We start from the raw sequence: 10,397 nt of genomic DNA on the forward strand, positions 1-10,397 counted from the left end.
GGCAAATTTTTACTTTATTGACACCTCAAATACTTTCAAAAGTTTTATTTTTTTAAATTTATTTTATGAATATTAAGTTCCTTTATAATTTCCTGACTCCAGACTCTACTCTATCAACAGGGCATAAAATTTAAGTCTTCGTCTATTTTAATTATTATTTTTTGGTAAGATAATTATCCATTAATTTATATTTTATTTATTTACATATTGTTAAATTATTTTTTATTATTTTAATTTTTATATATTTTTTGGATAGACTCCCTGAAGATGAAATCATTTAGATTTCGAAACGTTGGAGTAAATAAATATTTTACTCATTGCCCGAATGTTTTCGTTTTATTTGCCTTAATTTATATTTTTAAGAAATATAGTTTGTGTGACTAACCTCCCCACACTTATAGTGATAGAGAGGTTTCAAAAATAGTTTTCAAAATTAAAATTGAGTACTTTTTATTGTATATACAAGTAAATTTATATTACAAATTGCAGTCTTAAATTAATTTACGTAAAAAATAGATTATGAATTAGAAATATTTTTAAATTTCAATGCCTTTTAACTTCAGATTCTAGAGCATGTATCATTATATCTAATTCGTCCTTATTCAATTCTATACTCAACAATCTTTCATTGTCTTTTTCTTCAACTATTAAATCTAATTGCAAAAGCGGTTCTCGAAGCGAGGCCATTTTACTGGATCCCATAATTAACTGCAAATCAAATTAAAAATATTAATATAATTGTAAAGCAATTTAAGGTAATAGCAAACTTTAATAGTATCAACAATTTCAACACTTTATTAGAATAAAGTGGAGTAAACCAAATATTAAAAAACTGGTTTTGCAATTTTTTCTGCAAAACGGTTTGCTTTTAATTTTTTTCTTCTGACAACTTTTGCTTTTGAGCAATTACACGTGAACTGATCCAATAAAAAAAATTAGAGTTTAAGGGACATTGTTTTATTCAATTCACACAACTTTTAAAAAAATTAAGCGATTTTAATCTTTATGTAGTGAATTTTAAAGCATTATCTTTGTACTTTTCAATTTTTCAAAAACTACCTCTTTTTTATTCTTTTTTATCATTTCTATTGGAATGCTGAGATTTTTCCCAATAAAGTAAACAAAAAGTGTTTAAAAAATTGATTTTTTTCTTTTGAAACCCCATTGTTATCCCACTTTTAAAATTTACATAATTTATTGAAAAAAATCTCAGCTTTCCAATGAAAATGATAAAAAATTAAAAAAGAGGTAGTTTTGTGTAATCCCATAATTTACACAATTAATTTTATCAAAGTTAACATTTTAGGATTTTATTACTTTTATGCAGAACAACAATTTACCAGAATTTTAAGCCATTCCCAGAAAATTAAAATTTTTACTTGATCGTTTCACATGGAATTGCTCTTTCTTAAAAAAAATATTATAATTTTTCGTACTCATGGGGCATTCTAGGCGAAACGGACAACCTGAAATTTCTAATGCAAAATACTTATTTTTTAAAATGATGCTATTTTCATTAAAGTGCATGAAATAAAAAAAAATGACGACTCTTTTTAATAGTAAATTTAATTGTCTTTAATTTGGTTATTTTTAATTTTAAAATTCTATAAATTTTCATTGAAAAAATTAAAAACGAAAGTTTAGTGTTTATTTTTATAGACCTTCGACCATTTAAAAAAATTTTGATAATATCTTTAAAAAAGTTTAAAGTATGTAGATTGTATGTACCAAAGGGCAAAATGGCATCTAGTATGGTTTAAAAGTTATTTAATTTATAAAGTAATTATGTTCAACAATAAAAATTATAAAATTTCGATTAATGGTTAGACGTTTTCAATACACAAACAACAATGTTCATGTTAATGTCGAAACAAGTTACACATGACGTGTGCGATGATGATTTAAATTTATATTTATAGCTAGAATTTTTTATTAAAAATAATAAATTATTATGAATTTATTTTAATTTATAACAATACAATTTTTTATTTATTATAAAAAAATATTATGGTTATAAATTTAAATATATTACAGATATCAAATGTTATGTGTCACTAGATTAAACATTACCATGAACACTGTTACTTATAAACGGAACACGTCTAACCATTAATGGAAGTTTTATCATTTTTATTGTAAAACACAACGACTTTATAAATAAAATAACTTTTTTCCAACACTTGCTCTGAAAGGAGTACTTTTCTTGGTAGAAAAGTGTGGCAAAAGTAGAACTTTTCTCAACTGCTCTGAAGAGCGTGGCGAAAGTAAATTCAGCGTGGCGAAAGTAATTTTTAGCGTGGCGAAAGTAAATTTGGCGTGGCGAAAGTAAATCATGAATTTATTCTTTTTTCTTGTTCTTTGACCGAGATTTATTTTGTATCTAACTTCTTCCCCACTCAAAACATTCGTCTTTTATTATATTAAACATAAGAACATTTTAAATTAAAATTATACGAAACTCACGAAGAAACCTTTCCTCGCAAGGCGTTGGAGAAAACGTAGTGCACAACTCGTGGTGAAAGAATGATTTTTCGAGAGTGATTGCTGCTCTCGCTACGTTCGAGCCGCAAACTTCACTCTCGAAAAATCACACTTTCGCCACTAGTTGTACAATGTACTATTAAACCATACAAGATGCCATTTTGTCCTTTGGCACATATAATCTACATACTATAAACTATTTTTTAAGAAATTTTTGAACATTTTTTAAATGGTCGAAGGTCTTTAAAAATAATTACACTAAACTTTCGTTTTTAATTTTTTCAATGAAAATTTATAGAATTTTAAAATTAAAAATAACCAAATTAAAGACAATTAAATTTACTATTAAAAAGAGTTGTAATTTTTTTTTATTTCATGCACTTTAATGGAAATGGCAGCATTTTAAAAAATAAGTATTTTTCATTAGAAATTTCGGGTTATCCGTTTCGTGTAGAATGCCCCTCATCTTAAAAATAAAATAATTTATACCTTTAATCTCCAATCAAAGTCACGGAATGTAGGTAAAGTGTTTCTAGAAGTTTTCTTTAATAAAGCGTCAGTTAATTGTTCCCTTCGGACTTTTAAACATTTAAGAATTCTTTGTTGCACTTGTTCAGGTAGTGCATGATATTCCAATGGCATCTGAAATTTTTATAATTAAAAATGAAGTATGGGAGGGTGAATAAATCGAAATATGAGGATTATGAAGATTAATAAAAATTGTTAATAATTTTATTAATATATTTTCTTGCCCTCTCTTCATCCAAATATAGACAAGTAGGATTTTGTAAAAGTGAGGTAATTATGTGATACGAATTATTGTATTCCTCTTGATTCCATTCCATACTTTTGTTAAAATGTTCATAATTAGGTCCAGGATAACCGCATATTTCATCAGCGCATGCATGTAATAACTGAAAATTTATATAAAATGATAAACTATAAAGAAATTTGACAAAATTTAAATAAATATAAATTACAAACCTGGTTCAAAATGTTACATTTTGATTCACTAAAGATACTTGTATCTAAATTGTTCTTCTCCATATTTTAGAAATTCTTTACAATTTGACGTAATTTTTTTAAAGTTACTTAGTTCATACAATTTATTATTAATTTTACCTAAAATTTATCGTAATTAGAAAATTAAACTCATTATCGGTACTCGATTTTTAAAAATGTCGCTTTGTTATATATAGAAAGTACTTTTTTTTAAAATCATTGGACAGTTAAGAATATTTTGTAATTGGATAAATATTTGTGTAGTAAATTTTTTTATCAAATTGTGAAACATGATTATTTTGAAAATAGTTAATTTGTAAATAAAATTTTTAAATATTTCTAAGTAGTTCATATAACCTTGAAAAACTTTTCCCGTGAAGAAACTATTACTTTCAAGCAGTTGTATTTTATCAGAATATTGATTGTTTAAATGTTCTTTATAATAATTATTATCTTTTATCCAAAACCGAACACAAAAATTTAAAAAAATACTTAACATAACCTAATAAAATTTTTAATTAATATGGTTTAAATTAGGGCCATTAGGGCAAATAAAAATCAGCAAGAATTTAAATCACAGAAAATAAATATATTCTTGTCACTTATATGTTACAAATAACTATCTGTAACATGAGTGACAAGAATATTTATTTACACAAGTTTACTCACAAACACTCGTCACCATGAAGTAGTGTAACGAGCGACTATTATCTCGCTCGAATCCTGATTCGATATTAATCGAAATGCGATTAGAAATCGCGGGAAAATATAATATTAATTTTATATTTAAAATAATATCCTGTCCATAGATTGAGAAGAACTTTCTGCGTTCAATTTAGTAAATATGTTCCTAAAATATTGTATTCTTCAAATATCTCTCTATCAATAGCCGAAATATAACAAAAGATGAAATACATATGTTTCGCAGACACAGTATGTCTTTGAAAATATCGCTACAAAAAATAGTAAGGTTTAAACACATTTCCAGCAATATGAGTTTGTGTATTGTCACTCTGAAGACAATATACCCTTAAAACTCAAACACAATTGTCAGCCATAAACTAAGAGAGATAACCCCAAAGATGTCATAAAAAACTGTCTTTCAATTCTCAAGTAGACCCTCTTTGGAGGTAAAACCATAAAACACATCGGTTGACCAACGTACATTTTATCCTTTTTCTCAGGATAAAATCACGTACTGGAAAAACCCAGTTTTTAATACTTTTTAGAAATGTTAATTATTCCACTACTTTTATAAATAATTGTAATTTGCATATTACATTATTTCTATCAATCTAACATCTAATCAATTATTATAATATAATTGATAATGAATTAAGACTTGTAAATAAACTACATTCAAGCTTTATAGTTAAACAATTAATTTGTTATAACTATCATGACCATTAACTATGTATAATTCTATATAATATTTACTATATTTGTAACACGTATGTGTCATGTACAGGTGTAAATATAATTATTATAAATATAAATATTATTATTAGAATGTATGCATGTGTATATATATATTGAAAAAATTATCATGTGATAATTATTGGAATCATAATGTTATGATGAATGTGTATGTATCAACATCGACAAGTATGACGTATGAGTCGGTATTAGTATTAGTGAAGTGCATAAATGTATCTACTATATAGTGGGGATACTATACTATACTATACTATACTACTGTATAGTGGGGGATGCGCGTCATTTAGAACATGCGCATTTCCTCCAACATGGACTAACAGCGGAGAACAAGTCCGCTGGACTGTAACTACAGATTAGATTTAAGTTGACTATTGACTAGAAAGGTTGCTTCTAAGCTTCCTTAGTCATAACTTGTATTCTTGAACTTTTAGTAAATAAATATTTGGGTTTACTCTCAAGAAGACTGATTTCCTTCAATAATTAATGTTATTAATTATTGAATGATTTATTCTACTTGTGAGCTTTTTCCCTCCGTTTTAACGGAATATTCACGTTTATTATTTGAAATTTCCCGGTTCCTATCAAGGATTTAACCAAATTCTGAACTCAACGAATCACCGAGCAGTAATCGCGTTTGCGCGAGTAATTTACATTTGTGCTCGTAACAGTGGGTGTTTACGAGATTCTCGCCCTAGGGCGCCCCAAGGCGACCAAAGGTTCTCAAAGTCACTTTTATTATTCTTTATTTATATGAAAACAAACGATAATAAAAGTGACTTTGAGAACCTTTGGTCGCCTCGGGGCGCCCTGGGGCGAGCATCTCGTAAACACCCAGTAGTATAAGGAGCACGCACTCTATAGGCCGAGTCAGAAAATCTTGCCCCCAGTTTTGCGGTATAGTAATTAAAAAATTTGATATAACAGATACTAGCAACTCTGGCGGATAAGCTTTGTACTACAGTTCACGTATAGTGTTTATTACATGTGTGTGTCTGTATATGTGATCAACTGTCAATTGTGTGTGTTGTTGTTGTTATGACTTTCGATGCCGGTTTCAAACATTTCAAAAAATAAGGCCGCAGTCCCATGGCAGCGTTTTGCGTTGCGTTGTAATGAGAGAGAATGCAGCAAACGTATATTTGCATCTTTTTCTCTCCCATTACGACGCAACGCAAAACGCTGTCATGGGACTCCACCCTAAGAATCAACCGAATCAACAAAATGAGTAGCTGCTGCAACACATGCTAAAATCAACGCAACGCAGTCATTCGCATACTCTTTAAGAGACGCATGCATATCCCCTAATCGCCAAGTCGTCGAATGATCAAATAGTCGAATGCCAAGTAATCGAATGGACAAAAAGTCGAATGCTAAAAACATCGAATGGACAAAACGTCGAATGCTAAAAATATCGAATTGTCAATACGTCGAATTATCAATTCGTCGATTTATCAATTAGTCGAATGTTAAAAATATCGAATCGTCAATACGACGAATGTTCAAAACGTCGAATTATCAATTCGTCGAATGTTAAAAACATCGAATTGTCAATACGTCGAATGTTCAAAACGTCGAATGATAAAAACGTCGAATGCTAAAAACATCCAATCGTCATGTAGTCGAATGCTAAAAATATCGAATCTTCAGTTAATCGAATGCTAAAAACATCGAATTCTCAATTCGTCGAATGTTCAAAACGTCGAATGTTTAAAACTTCGAATGGTAAAAACGTCGAATGTTCAAAACGTCGAATGCTCAAAACGTCGAATCGTCATTTAGTCGAATTATAAAACCATCGAATAGTCCATTCGTCAAATGCTCAAATAGTCGAAACGCCATCTGTTCGAATTATCAAGTAGTAGAATGGTAAAGTTGTCGAATGTTCAAAACGTCGAATCGTCATTTAGTCGAATGCTAAAAACATCGAATCTTCATTTAATCGAATGCTAAAAACATCGAATTCTCAATTCGTCGAATGTTCAAAACGTCGAATTATCAATTCATCGAATGTTAAAAACATCGAATCGTCAACATGTCGAATGTTTAAAACGTCGAATTATCAATTTGTCGAATGCTCAAAAAATCGAATTGTCAATACGTCGAATGCTTAAATCATCGAATTTTACATTCGTCGAATGTTCAAAACGTCGAATGATCAAAATGTCGAATGCTAAAAACATCGAATTCTCAAATCGTCGAATGCTCAAATAGTCGAAACGCCATCTGTTCGAAATGTCAAGTAGTAGAATGGTAAAGTAGTCGAAATGCCATCTGTTCGAATTGCCAAGTAGTAGAATGGTAAAGTAGTCGAATAATCAAAACGTCGAATGATAAAAACGTCGAATGCTCAGAACATCGAACTGTTAATTTGTCGAATGCTTAAAACGTCGAATGCTAAAATCATCGAATCGTCAAAAGTTCGAAAAAGTTCTTTGTTTTAAGTTAATGTCTACTGAAGACAAAGAACTTTTTCGAACTTTTGACGATTCGATGATTTTAGCATTCGACGTTTTTATCATTCGACGTTTTGAGCATTCGACGAATTAACACTTCGATGTTCTGAGCATTCGACGTTTTTATCATTCGACGTTTTGATAATTCGACTACTTTATCATTCTACTACTTGGCAATTCGAACAGATGGCGTTTCGACTACTTTACCATTCGACTACTTTACCATTCTACTACTTGACATTTCGAACAGATGGCGTTTCGACTATTTGAGCATTCGACGATTTGAGAATTCGATGTTTTTAGCATTCGACGTTTTGATCATTTGACGTTTTGAATATTCGACGAATGGAAAATTCGATGATTTAAGCATTCGACGTATTGACAATTCGATTTTTTGAGCATTCGACAAATTGATAATTCGACGTTTTAAACATTCGACATGTTGACGATTCGATGTTTTTAACATTCGATGAATTGATAATTCGACGTTTTGAACATTCGACGAATTGAGAATTCGATGTTTTTAGCATTCGATTAAATGAAGATTCGATGTTTTTAGCATTCGACTAAATGACGATTCGACGTTTTGAACATTCGACAACTTTACCATTCTACTACTTGATAATTCGAACAGATGGCGTTTCGACTATTTGAGCATTCGACGAATGGACTATTTGATGGTTTTACCATTCGACTACATGACGATTCGACGTTTTGAGCATTCGACGTTTTGAACATTCGACGTTTTTAGTATTCGACGTTTTAAACATTCGACGTTTTGAACATTCGACGAATTGAGAATTCGATGTTTTTAGCATTCGATTATCTGAAGATTCGATATTTTTAGCATTCGACTACATGACGATTCGATGTTTTTAGCATTCGACGTTTTTATCATTCGACGTTTTGAACATTTGACGTATTGACAATTCGATGTTTTTAACATTCGACGAATTGATAATTCGACGTTTTGAACATTCGTCGTATTGACGATTCGACTGTTTAATCATTCGACGACTTGGCGATTAGGGGATATGCATGCGTCTCCTTTTTAAGACCTATTGGAGAAAGACCTTTATATATATAAGGTAGTTTAAGTTGGGTGGGGGAAATCCAATATGGCTGACATCAGCTGATTTACCGGAGGACAAACAATGCATTGAATTCAATGGGACAAATCAGTTTTTAACCATAACTTTTTAAATATTCATTTTTGAACCATAGTGTAATGGAAAATTATTCTTTATTTATCGAAATCTATTTTTTAAAACAATAAAATTAAATTTTTTGGTTTTATTGTTTTAAAAAATAGATTTGGATAAATAAAAAATAATTTTCCATTACACTATGGTTCAAAAATGATTAAAAAACTGATAAAATGATATGATTAAAAAATGATGATAAATGGTTAAATGATATGATTAAAAAACTGATTTGTCCCATTGAATTCAATGCATTGTTTGTCCTCCGGTAAATCAGCTGATGTCAGCCATATTGGATTTCCCCCACCCAACTTGAACTACCTTATACTACTGGATAAGGCTATTCAAGTTCGGTGGGGGAAAATTCAAGATGGATGCTAACTGGTGCACCAACATTGTATAGAAAGTGTATGGGATAGAGTCTAATTTTTTAAATATCTCGCTTAAACGAAATTTTTAACCATAAGTTTATTAGGATTTTATGTTTCATTTTTAAAGAACTATTTTTTGCAATAATAAAATCAATAAAAAAATAAAAATCGATTTTTATTATTGCAAAAAATAGTTCTTTAAAAATGAAACATAAAATCCTAATAAACTTATGGTTAAAAATTTCGTTTAAGCGAGATATTTAAAAAATTAGACTCTACCCCATACACTTTCTATACAATGTTGGTGCACCAGTTAGCATCCATCTTGAATTTTCCCCCACCGAACTTGAATAGCCTTATATGGAGGTCAGTTTCTCAGACATGCGCGTTTTACAGTTGTTTGATTCTGTTTCAAGTTCTGTTTACATGTGTGACATTTGTAAGTGGCAAGAAGATAGTCTTCTTGGGTTGGCCAACTGCCTAAGCAGTTTGCTGTTACGTGCGGAGTTACGTTATTTACGCGCAGGCGTAAGATCCGCGATTTCATTCGATGTTCAATCTTGGTTTAATCCTTTGAAAAGGAAGGCGGAAATATTCAAATAAAACAAGTTAATTTCCGTTAAAACGGAGGGAAAAACCTCACGAATAAGAAGGATCAATTAATAATTAATAATATTAATTAATCATTAATCCAACTAAATTCGCGAGTAAACCCAATACATTTATTAAAGTCAAAACATTACACAAGTCGATGTTATTCTTATAACTATTTTTGGGACTACTCTGAAGTACATTACGAAAGAACTCCAAAATAGAACTGAATTCGTGAGGGAGCATTTATCCCTTGGTCCATGGCAGAATCTTTGCGCATGCCCTGTTATAGAGTTTGTAAAGGCCAACGCAGAATAGATCTGTAACCGGAACCGCAATCGTAACCGTAAGCGTAAGAATGAGTTAGAGAAGTAGTGTTCTTAAATTCTCGAGAATTTAAGTTGGGGTAATTTCCCTGAGGAAATTACGGTAATTTAATTTTTTAAAGAGAATATAAGAGAATATTGAGAATTTAAGTTTATTTATTTAAATAATGTATATTTATTATTTTTATTAATATAAATACATATAATTCAGCACAATTGCGATGATTACTTTTATCTAAAAAAATTCTTCAAGTTATATATGTAAATAAAAAAAAGTAAAACCACAAATTTTTTAAGTTATAAATTTAATGTCATTTGCATTTATAAGGTTTATAAAATATGCGTAACTTAATACGAATAAAAGTTTAGATACTTTTGAATATAGATAAATAAAGAATAAGGATTATATTTAACATTATATACAATGAATTAAAAAATTTTTTAAATAAATATTTTGAAATTATTTGTGAATAAAGGCTTTCTGTCAGCTCTGCTGCGAGAGTAAGAGAGAAAAACCATTTAATTTGAATTTTC

At 29.5% G+C, this 10,397-nt stretch overlaps 1 protein-coding gene across 2 annotated transcripts; it reads right to left on the bottom strand.

Annotated features, from left to right (window-relative positions):
• Window positions 1-433: 433 nt before the first annotated feature.
• On the bottom strand, window positions 434-4,210 carry LOC122509936 (COMM domain-containing protein 8-like). Of its 2 annotated transcripts, XM_043624271.1 has the most exons (6): window positions 4,153-4,167; window positions 3,841-3,985; window positions 3,466-3,603; window positions 3,234-3,395; window positions 2,971-3,123; window positions 434-708 (listed from the first exon to the last, which is right to left on the bottom strand). In XM_043624271.1, the coding sequence occupies exons 3-6, from the start codon at window positions 3,526-3,528 to the stop codon at window positions 544-546; spliced, it is 543 nt and encodes a 180-aa protein (XP_043480206.1). In that variant the 5' UTR covers window positions 3,529-3,603; window positions 3,841-3,985; window positions 4,153-4,167; the 3' UTR covers window positions 434-543. The 2 variants fall into 2 exon arrangements, with proteins under 2 accessions (XP_043480206.1, XP_043480207.1); XM_043624272.1 differs by lacking the exon at window positions 3,841-3,985 and having other exon boundaries at window positions 4,153-4,210.
• Window positions 4,211-10,397: the final 6,187 nt, after the last annotated feature.

This window comes from Leptopilina heterotoma, unplaced genomic scaffold, assembly GCF_015476425.1.
Source record: "Leptopilina heterotoma isolate Lh14 unplaced genomic scaffold, ASM1547642v1 Lhet_65, whole genome shotgun sequence".
Classification (NCBI taxonomy): Eukaryota; Metazoa; Arthropoda; class Insecta; order Hymenoptera; family Figitidae; genus Leptopilina; species Leptopilina heterotoma.

Bases quoted from the DNA above. Each gene is read 5' to 3' on its own strand.
- LOC122509936 (XM_043624272.1), bottom strand. From the start codon at position 3,528: ATGGAGAAGAACAATTTAGATACAAGTATCTTTAGTGAATCAAAATGT. The intron at 3,396-3,465 runs GTTTGTAATTTA...ATAAATTTTCAG, and splicing joins AATGTAACATTTTGAACCAG to TTATTACATGCATGCGCTGA. The intron at 709-2,970 runs GTATAAATTATT...TTTGATTTGCAG, and splicing joins ACTTTGATTGGAGATTAAAG to TTAATTATGGGATCCAGTAA.